At 39.3% G+C, this 18,547-nt stretch overlaps 1 protein-coding gene across 1 annotated transcript; it reads left to right on the top strand.

Moving 5' to 3' along the window:
- Positions 1-11,406: 11,406 nt before the first annotated feature.
- PCK1 (phosphoenolpyruvate carboxykinase 1) lies at positions 11,407-18,069 on the top strand (the record flags this gene model as incomplete). The annotated part of the gene is made up of 9 exons (XM_080628052.1): positions 11,407-11,630; positions 13,004-13,185; positions 13,811-14,014; positions 14,329-14,516; positions 15,471-15,633; positions 15,785-16,009; positions 16,102-16,233; positions 16,957-17,052; positions 17,615-18,069. 9 exons carry the CDS (start codon positions 11,407-11,409, stop codon positions 18,067-18,069), a joined length of 1,869 nt encoding a protein of 622 aa, XP_080484178.1.
- Between the last annotated feature and the right edge of the window lie 478 nt (positions 18,070-18,547).

The following is an 18,547-nucleotide window of genomic DNA, read 5'->3' as shown; positions in this document are numbered from 1 at the left end:
ATATTCACATAATTATGCTGCTGGTGACTGTAGCCAGAGATTATACTTCTTACACATTTTTGACTCTTTTCAAGTTGCTATGTATACTGTGCAATTACGATAGTTGAAGGGCACTGAGGAAAAAAAGTTGTTATAATAATATATCCTTCTTTAGGAAATTTTAATGAGTTTTTATGCATTAGAACAGTCATCAGCATCCAAGAGCTGTCCTGCTTTCTACTTGTGCATTGTCACATCATCAGCACTATCTATGCAGCTACAGTTAAAGGTCTGTCATTATTTCCATTATAAACTAATGTTTTCAAAGATTTAGAACTCAAATATAGAATTCAGTTCATTTTCATTGAATTTAAAGGAACCACTTACATCAGCAATCTGCAAGTTCAACCACTTTCTAATTACACCTTGACACAATAGAAGTTAACAGCTCCATAATGGCCGTTATGGTCTATTGTGTATACAATCTCCAGTTACCACTACTGCGGGCTGCATCCTCTATCTGTAACTGCAATCAACCCACTCCTCTAAAGGCTGTATTTCTTTCTAACAGATCAACAGTCTGCATGAAAAAAAAATCTGTCATGAAAAGAATAGAGGACCTTTTTATTTTATAAGTCATATTGTGGGGGTAAACATAATTATTGTTTGTTAGGAGTATTTTATAAAGAACATAAGGAGTTTAGTGTAAGCACATTCTCTTATGCTAAAAAGTAATGCTACATAAAGAACCAAAATTCAGCCACAAAATAGCAGATAAATTGCTGGTAAGACTCTACCAGTGCATGAAAGTAAATACATGGACAACTAAAATCCTAAATCAGCAGAGAAAATTCTACTCTTGGCTGTACAAAGGAAACACAGCAATCTGTACTTTTACACTCAAATATAGTGCAGCTGACTTTTTTTAATGAGTAAAATGTTGGATTATTTGTTCAGATTATCAATTTGAAATCTGAGTAATGTTTTTTATAATATTTAAGATGCTTAATGCTCTTTAGATGGAGCTTTTTTAAAAAGCTCCATTACCATGTACATAAAGCATATTTGACCTTGAAGGTAGTTCAGTTTTCAGTTTTATTTCCTTCCTGTCTTTTAGAAAATCACTTTGGATGACTGCAGAGGCTGTATAACCAACCTCTACTGTGTATGCTTTGCATCTCCATCTTCCTATTATAGGTCCTAAACTGCAGTCCTCTGATGCCCACAGAAGGATTGCCATCAAATTAAGTGGGTTTGGAATGAGGCCCAGGATAGATAACTATGTGAAGCAATAAGGTGCAATTTATTTACATATTTTTGACCTGTCCCCAAAACTCCGAGTATATCAGCACTGTTGCCGTATGCTTGAAAGAGAAAAGAAGAAGTACAAGAAAGATCAAAGCTGAAAAAGCCAAAACAAATAAGTCCCAATTTAACCTCTAATGCTGATAACTGTTTCATTTATGATATTCCATCTCACAGTTGAAGACCCCATTCTTCTCCAGAACATGACTCCTGTTAGTCTATGAGAAAACTCAGTCTTTGTTGTGACTTATTTTGACAGCTTTAATATAATTTTCCACCTGGCATCTGGAAAGTTTTCCAGTTTCAATTTCCTACAGTGTCTCACTTTTGTTTCCGAGTATAGGTTGCATTCACACTGCACCTGTCATAGTGGCATCTATGTGCCTTAACACCGGTCTGAAAACATACACGCCTTTCCTTTTGCCCTTACACCACGGACAATTGCTACCTTCATCACCTGTTTTGCAGTGAGATAATGCCCTACTAATAATGACAGTAGCTGAACTGCTTAACACCATCATCTGTTTCAGAGGAAGGGAGAATACCTTTATAATCCTCTAATTCATGAGGCTTCTTTTAATGTTGTTCAGTTTATGGAGCTGTAGTCAACTAAATGATTGAAATATTTTTGCTGTGCTTTCTGGTACTGTTGTCAACTTGTCCTTTTAGCGTCCCACTTACACACATGGAGCACTTCTTCAGAGACTTGGATTAAAAAATAAAATAAATAAAATAAAAGCTTGAATTAAAAAAAATAAATAAAGGAAAGCATGTCAGCTAATGAGCAAAATTAAATATATATATAAATATATTATCTTGCATGCTCTTCTAAGCAACTCAGAGTTGCAGATTCAGAGTTAACTTGGTGCTTCAGTGCTGATCTGGAAGATTCTCAGGAAAAATTTACACAGTCTGAATTTCAGAAAAGGTACTGATCACTTGGAAAGAAGAATAATATTAAATTTTTTTTTTCTTTTTTTGTTTTTGCCCCCAGGGCTCTGGTTTTGAGGTGGGAGCTTGCAGTTTATTCTAGCAGACATCATTAAGGATTCAGATCTGACATGGACGTCTTGCCTACCAAAGAGAAGACAATTCTCTGGTCCCTGTCTCCAGTCATATAAAAGCTGGTCAGACTTCAGACCCAACGGCAGAGCTGTCTCAGAGGGATGGTGTTGGACTGTGGCCATTTGTGCATGATCAACTAGATATGGGCTGTACTTAAGGAACGGGGAGAGCTGTGCTTTGCTCTCTCTCCAGCGCTCATCCTGACTCTGAAAAGGCAAATCATCTCTTTAAATAGGAGTGGATCTTGTAAAAGAACCAAAGCAACTTATATTAAGTTAAAAGGCTGAATGGTCTTAAGTATTGCTCTTAAGTATTGCCTATGCTTTTAAAATCCTGCTCCATACTGTCAATGATTATAACTATATTGAAAAAAAAAAAAAACAACAAAAAACCAACAGGGCATAAGAGCATACAGATGTGGGATATATAAAAGGGGAAGTATGTAACAGACTTATTGGAGCTGAAAGTACCAGGGATAATTGATTGCTTAGACGCAACTCGGGGAAGTGGTCTAAAAATTATTAACCATAATTGCAATTTATCTATTAACTGTTTCATTTAACATCATGATATATTTAGAAACAATTCCACCATCCAGTAATGTACCACTGCTTGTAGCAAACAGCCGATTTACATGCCTGAGTCTGTTTGGAAGAAGGATGTTTACCCGAGAAGCACATTACTTCTTCCATTTCACAACACATTAGTGAGTTAAACAGTTAACTACACCTCAGTGACTTCCACTGTTTTTACAGAATACTCTTTAATCTGAGAGATAGCAAAGAAAGTTTTAAAGACAACTCCTCTTAGTTAGTTAGTAAAGGTTTCTGCTGCTGTTTGTGCAAGGGTCAAAGAGTTAAGTGTTTAAAAGGCAGAAAGTTTTCCTCTTGTTTTGACTAAACTGGAGGAAACGTGCTGCAGCTGTGCAAAGTTTGATTGCCAAACACAAAGTGAAGATACACAGTGAGAAAAGATAGTAAAGGTTTAACCCAACTGATGTAAGAAACAAACTCCAAGGATACCCATGTTTCCTTGCTTTTATCACACTGTTAATCTTTAATCAGGAAAACAGTTCTGAGAACAGCTCTTTGTGCACAGCTGAACAGGCACCATTGCTTGGAAGTTAAGAGGATCACCATGGAATGAGACTATTAAATCGTTGTCGTAATAAATCAATGAGTTAGATTTACAGCCCAAAGGAGTTCAAATTCTGCTTCCACATGGATATGCAGCAAATGCACATTATACCTTGCAAAATCAGCAGTAAGGAGTCAGTTGTTGGGTTCAGAAGAGCAGTAGCTTCCCATGCAGTTGTTTTCCAGCTCAGATAACAAATTGGCATGGGTGCTAAAAGTTTCTGAGGAGCTCAAATCAAGCTTCTTAATTCAAAAACCCAAAGAAATCAATGGCTACAAAATCTAAGGGCACATTTAGTCACTTCACTGGCAGCAGGTGATTGAGTCCCTGTTATCTATCCTTCAATCTTAGTCATCCTCACATCTCCAAGATGACAAAATGCCTAGAAATGAGAACAGCAATGTGACTTGTTTTGTGAATAATGATAATTACTCTGTTCAGAGCAGCCTCTACAAACTTACAGTCTCTTGATCTGATATTCATACCCTTCTTTTGTTCTGCCTTAAACAAGATCTCCTGGGCAGAGAGTATTTATGCTTCACCCAAAATAACCAGATACTGCCTTAGTGCTATTGCAGTGCAAATGCCTGAACAATACAAGGTTAACAAGCAAGTTACTTATTTTAATTGCAGAATGCCAGTTGGTTGCTAATCATTTGCACGTACTAGTTTAAGCTCATGTATAAGAAGTTCCTCTTTACGTAAACAGTATTCATATCCATATGAATCATCCTGAATCAGTAAATTTGGAGATGGGTACAGATGGTCAGTTAACAGAAGCATGTACAGCAGTGTCAGAATTCTGTCTCCCTTAAAGCATAAGAAAAAAAGTATCATCTCCAGGGCCCAGCTGAACCCTCGACCTCTTTACTGAGTGTTGTTTGTAGCAATAACCATACTTGTAGCAATTGCCTGGAAGGAACCATTTACACTGGCAAAACAAAAATGCTTTTACATTGTGAAAATGCCATTGCAGTCCACCCATGTTGCTTTCCTCCTATTAGAAATGTGTTAAGCATAAGCGTACAGTATGTAGGATTTCACCTGACCTGTTAACACTTACATAAGGCTTTTCCAGTAAACACAGGATCTGTTTCAAAGGTAACTGGTTTTTTGTAATGTTGATTTTCCTACAGCCATAAGGTTCAAGAACCAAAAGGTATGTAGTGCTTGACATTGGCACATTTGTGTTCTGACCTTTAGGTGTAGCCTGGGTTTTATTTCTGCACAATCAGCTTCTCTATTCCCGTTGTCGCTTTCAGTGTTACAAAATGCTTTAAATATTCGTCAAAGCTATTTTCATGGGAAAAAAGTATAGAGCAAATTTCGCTTGAAACAGAAAACATGGTTCAGCCCGAGCTGGTGCTTTCGTGTTACTGTCAGAGGAGAAAACATGTTATAGCAAAAGTTTTTAATTTCAAATCAGAAGATACATTACAATAATCTAGAGAGGACCCAGCAGGGACTACCTGTGGCACACATGTAAAGATGAGATAATGATCTTGCCTAATTAAACTCCTCTGGTGAGGGACTATCAACATAGGAATAACACACAAGAACAGAGAGAAAAGGGCATTACCACTTCCCAACGTCCTTCCCTTAGAACAGTAAAGGCATGAGGATACCCATTTACATGTCCAAAGTCAAATGGGAAATCCATAGCAAAAGAAGAAACAGAAGCTAAACCTTCTGAATCTGCACCCATGCTTAGTGGCTAAAGCCGTGCTTCTTTAAAGGAAGTTGGCTCATGAAAGACATACAGAACCATGTCCAGTGGGTCAGACTGCATGTAACAAGGGAGAATGAAAATGACAAGAGAGACAAAAGGTAAATGGAAACATTTAAATAAATGACAAAAACACATATTCATGGTCAAGCAGACAGAGCTGTGTAACTGTGAAATGACAACTGACAGAGTGCTGCTAGCAAGCAAAGGATTGCAGAGAAATAACAAATGGCATGCAAAAGGAAGGAGCGAGAGGAGCCAGGGTTATCTCATCCTAGAAAAAAAAAAGTTTAAATTCTAAAAGATGCTGCCATGTCATTTCCTAAGGCCTGAGGAGGTGAAGTCTCTGTAAAAGGGCACAGTTAGCAGAGACTCTAGTTACCAGCAGGAAGCCAATGACTGCTCTAGAACAAGAGGTTGAAACATCTCCTGCTTCATGAACCTATGTGCAAGGATTTGTCATTTACCCCCTCCACAGGTACAAAGCAGGGAGCCCTTGACAGCTGCAAACATGCACCTCTGTGGGAAACAGATTTCTCTGAAGCAAGGGTTACCATTTCTATTTGCAAAGCTGAATCTCAATGCCATCTGGGCTTTGTCTGACTGAGCAGAGCAGATGCTGCAGAGGTGAAGGGAAACACAACCTTATGCTGACTGTTTTCCGCTCTGTTCAGTACAGTTTATCCTCCTTCTCTCGTGGTTGTGGTTCTGCTGTTCATCCAGCCAAAAAAAAACCAAAATGCAGTAAACATGCAAATATCATGCTCATGTGCTTACCTTTGTACTGGTAAAGTCAGTCAAAGACCTGGTGGGCCCAAGTTTTCCATGTGCCTATTAGACCTTCTGCAGTAGATGAGAAGAGCTCCAAAGCTCACACTTGACAGTATTACACATACGCAGCCATTGATCAGGTATCAGTGGCTACAGAGCCCTGTTACATTTACACTGATCCCTGATACAAGTTTTGTGGAAGAGGACAGTGCTCCTTCAGGAAAGAGTCTCCACATTAAAGTCACAGCTCAAGAAGTAGCAACTACTTCTTAAGGTTAAATCTACATTGATCAATCCCATCTCTACAGCTTATGAGCTGGTGCAAGAGAAGGATTAGCAGTGAGTAACATGCTGCTCAGAGCCACTAACTGAGCAAATGCCATCAATGGGGAGCTGCTTGCTGCTTTGCATATGGGGTGCTGTTTCCCACCAGAAGCTCAGGTGCAAATTTGGGGTCCAGACTAAGTGTCTTATGTTGCTGAGAAGGGTCACTAGCAAAACAGGAGGTAATTAAATCCTCAGTGTCCTTCATAGGCAGTGCATGGAAGTGTCAAGGAACCTCCCTAGCCAAGATTCCAGCTTTTATTCCTTACAAGAAAAAATGGAAGAGATTCACATCCCCTGGTGACTATAAGAATGTGTCAGAGCCTGTAAAAGTGAGCTTAAAAATAAAACAACAGCAACAGAATAAATAGTTTCCTAGCCAAAGAAGAACAACAATCAAGAAACCAGTGTGCCCAATGGTATATAATATCAGCCTTGGCATGCACTGTGGCAAAACCAGGACTGTCCCTAAAATACCGCTCAGGATTGAGTGCTGGAGCTGATACTGAACTAAGCATCAAAGGTTGGTGACTTTCGTCAGAGACCATAAACATGCACTAATGCATGTTCCTGTCTGCTGAGATTTACTTCCATTTGTTTTGAGAAATTTTAATGTGTCTGTTGTCAAGAGGAAAATGATGGACAGACTAATGAAAGTACAGTCTAATTGTGCTAAATCTGTTTTCTCCTTTCTCATTCCTTGACCACCAGAAAAGCCATTTAACTTTGAAAACAGGCAAAAATGTTACATCACCTTAGTGATCCACAAACATTATACCTTACAATCTGCCCAAGACAAATAGTATATAATTTTGGGTTGGAAAGGAGGAGGTAAGAAGAAAAGCATTGTGCTCCCAGTTTGCTGCTACCTGTTCTGCCTGGTCACAGAGGTTCAGCCTCATTGTTCACACGGTGCATGAGGGGAGCATGCAGCACGTGTGGCCAAAGCCCCAGACCTCCTGCAGCTGGGTCAGTGCCAAAGAACTGCCTACAAGAAAAGGAGCTGTGAAGCGGAAATACCACACAGGGCTGCGCAGGGTCTGGAACAAACACTTGGCTCAGTCACAGACTGTTTTGCAACTGCAGGCAAGTTGCACGGTTCATGTTTTCTTCTGGCAATTGAAGGAACAGCCTCTGCCCTGGTCTCTGAGCTGTACACTTGCAAGTACTGCCCTTGGACCTGCTCTCATGCAGCATCCAGCTCGGCAGCAATTGCAGCTTGCTCAGGACCAGCTGAGCACAACTTCACAGAAAAAATAACAATCAAGAAGCAATGTTCTTCCATTAGTGGAATAGCTCAGAGAGTCTTTTTAAAAATCTACAATTTTATAACAAAAATACCTAAGTGCAAAATCTTTGGAGGTGACAATAGGTAGGATAATTAGCAATGGGAGTGGAGTAGAATTTCTAAGTATTATTATATGCCATTAACAACTTTAAGATCTTATCGAGAGTGCTTTGTTACACCTCGTTTAGTAGTGATGAGTTAAGCTTTCTTATGATGCTTTTTTCTGAGCATCTAAGAACCTTTATATTTATTGCCTGGGTTCCAGTAAGTCCATAAAAAGTCAGAGCTCAAAACCTCTATTTTGAACAGGCTGAATAGTGTCCCTCAATGCAAACATTCTAAAAACACTCCTTTTAAGGCACTTGTTGAACACTATCATCTGAAAATGTCAGATTCACACACATTTAAATAATTTGACAGCTTCCAAGGTGACACCTGATGAGCATCACATTCAAGTGTCAAGAAGCGCAGAGAAAAAGTGCCGAAAAAGTGCCGAAAAAGTGCCAAAAAAGTTCAATCCGAAGAAATTGTATCAGCTATTAGATGAGTATAATACAGTTAGTACTAAAAAAGATTTCTCCTTTAAATGGAAAAATAAACTTTACATTCAAGACAATTTTTAAGACCTTTCATTGCCCCCAGGCCATCTCCCATGTTTCTGACTAGTGAGACCCTCCAGCAAACTGAACCCAGAAGGCAGAAAAATACATGGCAAAGAGCAGTACATGCTGGTATTGGGTGAACACCTCAAGACCACTGTAGCTGAGCCAGGGGAGATGCTACTTCTGGGGTGTTATTTTTGTGGGAGACACTGGGAGTTCTGAAAATTCAGTATCTTCAGATTAAACCTTTAATGCCTTCTGTTAGGTAACTAAAAACTGAATCTCTAAATGAGAAGATTCTTGGAAAAAAGATAATCTTGGCTCTGATTTGCATATGCTCCAGTTATTTCATTGCACCACATACTACACGTGTTTTATATAGGGGCTTGAGGCTTAATGTGTGTTTGTGATATGCTTTGAGATCCTCTGATGGGAGGTGTTACCTAAATACGAGTAATTTAATGCTTAAATGTCTAGAATTCCCAGTGGACATCTGCACTCGAGCCCTGCTGCCACCACAGATGAAAAACATTTGGAATCCTTAATGTGATTTTTAATGGACATATGTTCATAACACAGTGCCACCAATTTGGCATATTTAGTATCTTCTCAAGAGAAGCCCACAGTTTGTATAGCAAGATTGTGGGAGGTTAGGATTGCAGTGTGAGAAAATTTGCACAACACCTGCCTGACTATAATTTAATTGGCAGAAATTAATGCTCTGGGGTTGGGGATTTTTTCCTCCGCTCAAAACTGAAGAGACACTAGGACAAATCCTGCTGTCTTACACTGTCATATTTGAGCTTTTATTCTGACTTTACTTATGCTGTAATAGGATCATTATCTGGTCTACTCTTTTCAGAAACATTGCTGGTTTACTCACGATTGTTATTTGTGTATAATGACTTGGTGAGCAGGAAAGACTCAGTCTTTTTGTACTTCATGAAAAAGGGGTCTGCTTAGTATTACTTAAGATTATGCCCCATTTTATTTTTAATGAAGTACTTAATGAAAAGGAAAACAGCTGGCCAAAATATTTCTGATCAGCTCCATCAGCAACACAATATGCAGACTCCAGAGAGAAACACCCCTGCTGTCATTAAGTTGTCTCTGTTTTTACCTTTGCTTATGGCAGAGCCCTGAAACAGTCTTTAGCACCTCTTAATCCTACCAAATTTTTGTTTTCCTTTTCAGGAATATTTGGCCTTGCAGTGCATCAAGAACTGTTTCTTCCCCTTATGTTTACAAAACATGATAAAAAGCTTTGCAGGAGAGATAGAGGATTCAGTCCTAAGGTTCCTGCAGTGTGGATTCAGCTCTACAATGCTTTAGACTTGCAAGGCGAGAAGGAGAGCTGCAATCCTGATGGTGCTGCTTTGTCAGACCTGGCTTTTCAGGGCTTGCAAGTCACTGCTGGTTGCCTTGGCAAAAGCCTTGCTGGAAACATCTCATTGAGTTCACAGATCTGAGAGGGTGGTGGATGACTGAATATCTTTTATGTAAGATACATCAATTCTGTTGCTTTAAAGAACTCCCTGAAACTTAGCTAGGATTCCCGTATTTCCTGTTCTACAAGCTCTCATTGACAATATTTTACGTGCATTGGTGAAAGCCCTATTCATATAAAAAAAGGCAGGTTGGCATGAAAGCACCACCTCATCCAGACTCAAGAGCTTTGCTGGGACTGGGTGTAAGCAGAGTGAGATGAAATGGCAGCAGGATTATTTCTAAGTTATCTGAACTACTTCATTCTTCACACACCCAGACTGCATGGACATGAAGATCAGCCTTTCTTTATGGGCATGATGGTCTAAAATGGAGCAAGGGAAGGTAGAGAACTGAAAGACAGGCAGGCAGGAACAGCTAGAGGCAAGACCTCAAAATATCTTGACCTCACTCTCTAATCCACAGAATTAGAGGATTAGTAGTGGCTATTGGTATTGTATACTGCCACAACAGTTATGTATACATATCTGTGTATGCACATATGCGCACAGTGCACTTCACACATATAACAAAGTGTGCAGCCACATTCCTGAGCTGTTTTTGCACCTTTGAGAACTAAATTAAAGATGGGTTAATATTTCATGACCCACATAGGACTCCCAGTAAAATAAAACATAACATTTGAAGGTGTGGATCAATTACTGAGACAAGTTGCTGATCTGCCTTCTTTGAGCTTATAGCAATAGAAAACAATCATTCAGTATGTAAGAGCCTAAAGCAAGCCATAAGGAAAAACTTTCTCTCAGTGAAGGAAATGCAACATTTAGATTTATATTGCTTGTTTTTTTAGAATTGCATGGACAAAAATAAGGCCTCCAGGCAGGCGTGTGTAGTGGTTATTCAAGCCTGTCAGTGCTTACTGTTGAACTTTATCCCTGAAGCAGGCAATGTTCCCAAGGTGAGTAAACAGACCTTGGACTAGCCTCCACTTCACAGCCAACTAGCAAGCATCTGCCTGAAAAATGCGCCAACTGTGCTTTGCCTGGATGACCTCTGTGTTCCCAGTTCCAGATACTCGTTGCAATCAACCTTTTCCACACACTGAGAAGTTGTGACACTTTTGGTTTCAAAGCCAAACTGGATCAAAGTTTGGTTAAACTGCTAAATTTTGTAACTGCTTCAAACCAGCAAAGCCGGTGGCTAAGAATCACCTCATTCAGCATTCATTAATGAAACCTGCTAAATGATTATCTCCTCAGGGCTGCTTTGTTGACAACTCTGCATGATGACAGTGTCAGTGGCACTGTCCCAAGACACATCCAGTGGTAACGTAAAGGACAAGCCTCCCTCATCTCATGAGTGGGATGGACACTACTACGAAATAGGTATTTAAGGAAGGAGGACACTTCCTTGGAAAACAGTGATTGCAAGAGTGTGCTGAAGCAAGCGGAACAGGATCAACTGAAAGGATCAGCTAAATACTGTCTAACATTCAACTCAATCTTACTAAAGACAGTAAGTAGAATGGCCTCTATTTTTTTTCCAGCTTGAAATTACCAGTGATCCAAATTCTCTATCTTGATTTTAAAGCAGAATACATGATCAAGTCTATTGCATATTCTACTTTGTACATTGTTACATTGCTTGGAAGGCTTATTAGCACTGGTTAGAATGTCATGGTATGCTAACACACCCAATATATTTGATTTTAGATTGTGATCAGTATTTCAAAGCCACCAGCAAGATCAACTACAGGTTCAGTAATGCCCCCACAGTTGAAAGCAGAGGTAAACATCATGCCCAGAGTTGTCCAGGGGGATTTGGAGAGCCTGCCTCCAGAAGCAAGGAATTTCATTGAAAGCAATGCCAAGCTGTGCCAGCCTGAGAGCATTCATATCTGTGATGGCTCAGAAGAAGAAAATAAAAAAATTCTGGACATCATGGTAGAACAAGGCATGATCAAGAAGCTGAGCAAGTACGAGAACTGGTGAGTAGACTAAAGGAAGTCAAGTATCATCTCAAAATTGCAATATGCGTTTTCTATCCTGTTTACTTTTAACACTGCTTATAACCCTTCAATATTTGCTTTCCATGAATGTTTTGGCACTGTAGCTTACATAGCTGAAACACTCAGGAAAGGCAAACTTCTCTCTCTAAAAATGAACATAAAGCATATTATTCATTGGACTATCAACTCTACATTGTCTCTATTGATTAGCTACATCAGGGAACCGAAATAATGTCATGAGACTTATGTAATTAATCATTAGCAATAGTTAAATATTATTTAGCAAATACATCTTTTGAAGAATTCTGCTATTTTAGTCAATTAGTTTATTCATCAAATACTTTCTTGTAGCATTCAAATAGCTCTGTGGGTGTTCAGATATTATTCAGTACGGGCATTATTCATATCGCGCCGATGAGCTTTGACTGTAATATATTCAGCAAATACTTTTTTCAAATATTTCATCATCTCTCTGAACTAACCCAATGTGAAAGGGGAATATTAACAACAAGTACATACTTAGGAATTACGTGCCGACCAAGAGATCTTCATGGAAGAAATCTGCAAAGACTTTTGAATAACTAAGTGCAGGAATTTGGCAATCTGTTTGCAGACTATTTGGGAGAGAAAAGGGCAAGTTTCACCAGATAAATTATTCATTGTTAATTATATGCTTAGCTGTAGTGATGATGGTTATGACAGCCCAACTAGAACATTTTTATGCTCGTGGAAAATGTCTATGCACAGAGGTGAAAATGTAAAACAATATTTTCTATTGTAAATAGATGGCAAAAATTCTTTAAAGGGGAAAAAGAACCCCCTTTAACAAACTCCTACACTTTATGATCATGCTTATACTCAGTATTTCTTTTGTGATGCCTCTTACTTAAAGGGCTTTATAAATCCACTAAGCTGGATTCTAATCCCACAGGCACTTAAACCAACACTTAAAGTACTTGCTTGGCATCCACTTCACTTGAGGCATCATTTTGTGGTCCCCATGCAAAACAACTTCACACTGATGAGAATGAGAATTAAATGAGATTAACTTTTCCTTGGAAGTTAACAACAGAGAATAAGACTGAGATAAAAGGCAAAGGAATATTAACATGTAACCAGAATTTCCTAGGCCATATAATTTGTTATTCAAACTGGAAAGTTTTGAAACAATTTGTATGAGAGAATGTATCTGACTGTTTTTTGAGATTGTCTGTTACACTGGCTCTGTCACCGTAGTTTTAGCCTTATAAAGCATTGTACCCTCTTGTACTAAACCAGTCCCACAGAAGGGTAAAAAGTAATATATATGTATATAATTAAAGTCTAATTTCCTGATTTTTGATGAAATGCAGCTGGTTGGCTCTCACTGATCCAAGAGATGTGGCAAGAATTGAGAGCAAAACCGTCATCATCACTCAAGAGCAGAGAGATACCACTCCGATTCCTAAAACTGGCACTAGCCAGCTGGGCCGCTGGATGTCTGAAGAAGACTTTGAGAAAGCCTTCAACACCAGGTTCCCAGGCTGCATGCAAGGTGGGCAAGAAAAGGATGATTGTTGAAATGGGACTTTTAGGATTACAGAGACACTACTACTAGTAGTTACTGTAATCATTAAAGAAAGCATTAAAGAAAGATTTTAGCTGAAAGTTTAGGTTCATACACCCTCATATTAGTCACTTTGTGGGTTTCATCCAAATCTTTACCATAGATCCAAAAAGCTGTGCAAGGACAGTGTTCTGTCTTTTTCCAGCATTTCTCTCTCCATAAAGAGGAGCAAAATAAGGTAGGAAAATTGTGATGTTTTTCAGCACATCCCACAGGTTCTAAGGTGCAGATAGGAAGAAGCAAGGCGAGAATGGAGGACCCCCATATTCAGCAATAATTACAGGTTGAGTGTTTTACACCAACAGAGAACTTGGCCTCCACCCACATTTACCACTGGCTAGATAATTTGAACAGCTGCTTTCAGCATTTGAGATAAAACTTATTGCTACAAAATTAGACAAACAGAAAGCTACAGCTCTTTAAACATCACCAGAAACACCCACAAGACAAACAGCTTTTAAAGGAGTGAGAAACAACCTCCACATTAATAGAAATAATTTCCAAAATTCCTTGCTTTGCTCTTTGCCGCATCTTGCCACTCCCTGTTTTCCAGGACGTACGATGTACGTCATCCCCTTCAGCATGGGGCCTGTTGGGTCTCCTTTGTCCAAGATTGGGATCGAGCTGACAGATTCACCATACGTAGTGGCCAGCATGAGGATCATGACACGGATGGGAACAGATGTTTTGAAAGCCCTGAACAATGGGGAGTTTGTAAAATGCCTTCACTCGGTTGGATGTCCTCTGCCACTAAAAGGTAAGAGACACTAAAAACTGTCACCTCTGGAAATTCCAGGGACATGTTTAGAGCTGATTGTGTGTTCTCAGCACATGGGAGGCCATAGAAGACCAGGGTGGTTTGTGTTACAGCAATAGGTTCAGAACACAAAGGAATCAAAGCTCAATGAAGGTTGCATGGAAAGGAGATTATTATTCCTAGTACTTAGAGGGGATTTCCTTTGAAGCATCTGGTATGTATGGGTTGCTGTCAGAGACTCGATGCTGATGAAGCACTAGTGTGATCCAGCATGGAAATGGCTGCATTCATGAGTACAACATTCTGTTCTGCAGAACCATTAATCAACAACTGGCCATGCAACCCGGAGTTAACGCTGATTGCTCATCTCCCTGATCGCAGAGAGATCATTTCATTTGGCAGTGGTTATGGAGGAAACTCCTTACTGGGGAAAAAATGCTTTGCTCTCAGAATTGCCAGCAGAATTGCCAAGGAGGAGGGCTGGCTAGCTGAGCACATGCTGGTAAGAGCTATTAAATCATGTGTGTTTGAACAGCCATTAAACCCTAAATTAGCTCAACATAAATACATTGCATCTTGCTAGCAATAAAATTAGGCTTATATAGGTAGTCCTGTGACATTAGATAGGAATTTATCACATGGCAGGTGTATGAGAAATAGGAAACTGCTTCAAGGTTAAGTACCAAACATTTAAAAATAGTATCTGTGAAACCAGAAACCAAAAAAGATTTGGAAATTCTGGCAGTGGCTACTTGTAGGCAGACCCATGTACTTGAGCAGAGCTTAAATATCACCACTGGGCACCCACATTGCCCCTGCAAGTCTAACAACGAAAGATAACGCAAGTTTTGAAAATGGCCTTTCTTATTATAAAAAGGTCTATGCATTCATAAACCTGCAAATATTAGATTTGCTAAATGAGTTCTGCTGTGTACCCCTCCTTTACTTTCTGCTGTCATTTAAACGTTCTACTACCATAAAATGCCACTAAAAAAAAATTTCAAAGTCCGTAAGAGAACAGTCTCAGAAAAAAGTTCTGTGGACTCTAAGAATTGCAGAAGTATCATCCATGAAGTGCTTTCACATCACTCCAGTCATGCAGCCAAAAAAATATTGCCTAGTTTTCTTCTGTCTCAGCTGAGAAACACAGCTGTATACAGTCTATGTATCTTTAATCAGCAAAATAAAAATACATGTTTGAATTATGTACATGTATTGACTTCCTTGTATTAAAAAGACAAGAAATTACAGATGTGCTATAGACAAGAATAGACTTTTTTGATGAATAACATACAGTTTAAGTTATTAGTCAACTATATTACGTGGTGCTGCTTCTGTAGGAACAAATTTGCATAACTAAATATTTTGTCATTGCCACTTGCTGGGAGACAATCTTCAAAATGAAAAGTGGAAGAAAAAAAGACCATGTTCAACAGTTGCATTAATTTTTCAATAGATCCTGGGCATTACCAATCCAGAAGGTGAAAAGAAGTATTTTGCTGCAGCATTCCCTAGTGCATGTGGAAAAACTAACTTGGCTATGATGAACCCAAGCCTGCCAGGATGGAAAATTGAGTGTGTGGGTGATGATATTGCCTGGATGAAATTTGATGAACAAGGTATGGAGATTGTTTTATGTATGGATGAACAAGATATGGATTGTTTTATAGTCCAGTATGGGTTGCTTTTAGGTGCAGCAAGACATGCTACAAAATTCTGGACAGAATTAAACTATTTTGACTTACTTATATTCTGTCATTTAACTTCCAGGCAACTTAAGGGCAATCAATCCAGAAAATGGCTTTTTCGGTGTCGCTCCTGGAACCTCAGTCAAAACAAATCCCAATGCTATTAAAACCATATTCAAGAACACCATCTTTACCAACGTAGCTGAAACCAGTGATGGAGGTGTCTATTGGGAAGGCATTGATGAACCATTACCACCAGGAATAACACTGACTTCATGGAAGAACAAGGATTGGACCCCAGATAATGGTAACCTGGCCCATTCCACAGTCTCTCTTGGTTTTCTCTTCTGAATTCAAGTTAATTCTGCAATTATGGCCTTCTTATTGTATTCTTTACAGGGGAACCTTGCGCTCATCCCAACTCACGATTCTGCACTCCAGCCAGCCAGTGCCCCATCTTGGACCCTGCATGGGAATCACCCGAAGGTGTGCCCATTGAAGGGATAATATTTGGAGGCCGCAGACCTGCTGGTAAGAGACGCAGCAGCCACATAAAGGCTGAAGTGCTGACCGCAGGAGGGTTGAAACACCTGGCCCTAGGCACAGGTTTTACTTTCACAGCTGCAAAAGCAAGGAACTAACCACGTTAGTCTAACTTCTCCATGTTAGCCTTTGACACACAGCCATTGCTGTTTCAGTGTCTGAATTGTTAGATTTTAACTCAAAACAGGTAATAATAAAGGGCTGGAGAGCGAGATCAGGACCCACTAACCTGGGTAATACACATAGTAAATTGCTATACTTGTCTCAACTTGCTTTCAGTTTAACTAGTCCACGTAGGAAATGGTTAGAGAAATGAACCAGTTATAGACACTTTACAGAAAAGGAAGCAAAATAAATTGGTCTGTTAAAGGTCACCTAAAGTTGGAAAAGAAATAGAAGTAATGCTAGGTCAGAGTCTAATCTGTCCACAGGATCAGATTCTATTCTAGCAAAATCTGCTGGGCATTCTGAGGTCCCAGATAACCACTACTGAGCAACTAAACATGGATGTGTTCAGTAATCAGCAGCCAGTTTGAAACATTCATATAAACATTTTTTCTGTGAGAGGGCAGAAAATGACCTGATTAAAAGAACAGGAAAAAATAGAATACATTATACAATAAAGTGCATTCAGCAGTGTCTCAGGTAACAAAACGTATTATAAAAATGTTTCTGGACCTGTAATTACTGAAGTGATTTTGTTCTTTACAGGTGTGCCTCTTGTATATGAGGCCTTTAACTGGCAACATGGGGTATTTATAGGAGCAGCTATGAGATCTGAAGCAACAGCAGCTGCTGAGCACAAAGGTAGATCAACATTTAATCTGCCCACCTGTAGTAAGAGCAATTCTCTCTCTAGAGTACCTGCTCTGTCCTCCCCCCCGCTCTTTCACATTTCAGTCTTGGCAGCTAATTTTGCAACCTGTGCATTTTCACAATAGAAAATATTTGTACTGGAATTAAAAGCCAAATTCTCTGTAAAAGTCAAATTAAGCAAAATAATCCCCTAGGTGGCAAGCACAGAGAACAGGCTGCAGGCATGGGGTTGCCAGAAGCCTTGATATAGAGGTTTTGTTACAGTCTGGGATAAATAAATTTTCTCTTCTGCTAGAGCTCAACATAAATACATGAATGATGAAAGCCAGCTCTTGAGGATCTTCATTTAAGCTGCTTGACCTGAGATTTAAGAAATTTAATTTTCACTGATTTTTGCACATCAAGGATAATGCCTGTATTGTTTCTTAAAGCCCTTTGGTTCAGATATAGAAGGGTAGTAAAGGGCACTAAATCCTGGGAGGATGTGAATCTTTGTGCTTTAGAATAAATGTGCTATTTATTACCTTCCATTCTCCATTTGTGTTTTGAACAGGCAAAATCATTATGCAGGATCCATTTGCCATGAGACCTTTCTTTGGCTACAACTTTGGCAAATACTTGGCCCACTGGCTCAGCATGGCACATCGTCCAGCTGCAAAACTACCAAGGATCTTTCATGTTAACTGGTTCCGGAAAGACAGCCAAGGGAAATTCTTGTGGCCTGGCTATGGAGAGAATTCCCGTGTGCTGGAGTGGATGTTCAACAGAATTGAAGGGAAAGCCTCTGCCAAGCCAACTGCCATAGGTTACATCCCTGCTGATACTGCTTTGAATCTGAAGGGCTTAGAAGATGTTAACTTGACCGAACTGTTTGCTATCTCCAAAGAGTTCTGGGAAAAGGAGGTAGAAGAAATCAAACAATATTTTGAAGTGCAAGTTAATGCTGACCTTCCTTATGAAATAGAAAGGGAAATGCTTGCCTTAGAGATGAGGATAAAACAGTTGTAGATTATCAAAGGCACAATTATTTATCAATCCACACATAATAAGGACAAACACATTTTACGTGATCACCACTGGAAGCAGCACACTGATGGGCAGAGGGGTTATAATGAAAGTAGGTCTTTAGTTAGAATATAGTTAGGGGCATTCTAGAAGTAACTCCAGACCTAATGATTTATAACTACATCAGTTGTTGTGAATAGATGAGCAGCTGTGGGAATGTATGTGCACATGGTCTGCAAAATCCTGATCTGTCACTTACATGCACATATAGCCATGATGTGTGTAAATTATTTGCCTAATTCTGCATATACAATCCAAGCCAATCCAGCCTTCAAGGCGTAGCACATCGTTTCCATCACACAAACCTCTAGAGTCTCAGGCTCTACAGGAAAGAAGAAAGAAAATTAGGTGCTGTATATATGTATTACCTACATATATTTCATGGCTTACATATTTTTTAGAAAAATGAAGTTGTAACTTT

The sequence above is a fragment of the Psittacula echo genome (assembly GCF_963264785.1).
Source record: "Psittacula echo genome assembly, chromosome: 12".
Classification (NCBI taxonomy): Eukaryota; Metazoa; Chordata; class Aves; order Psittaciformes; family Psittacidae; genus Psittacula; species Psittacula echo.
This window is presented reverse-complemented; position numbering and strand designations above follow the sequence as displayed.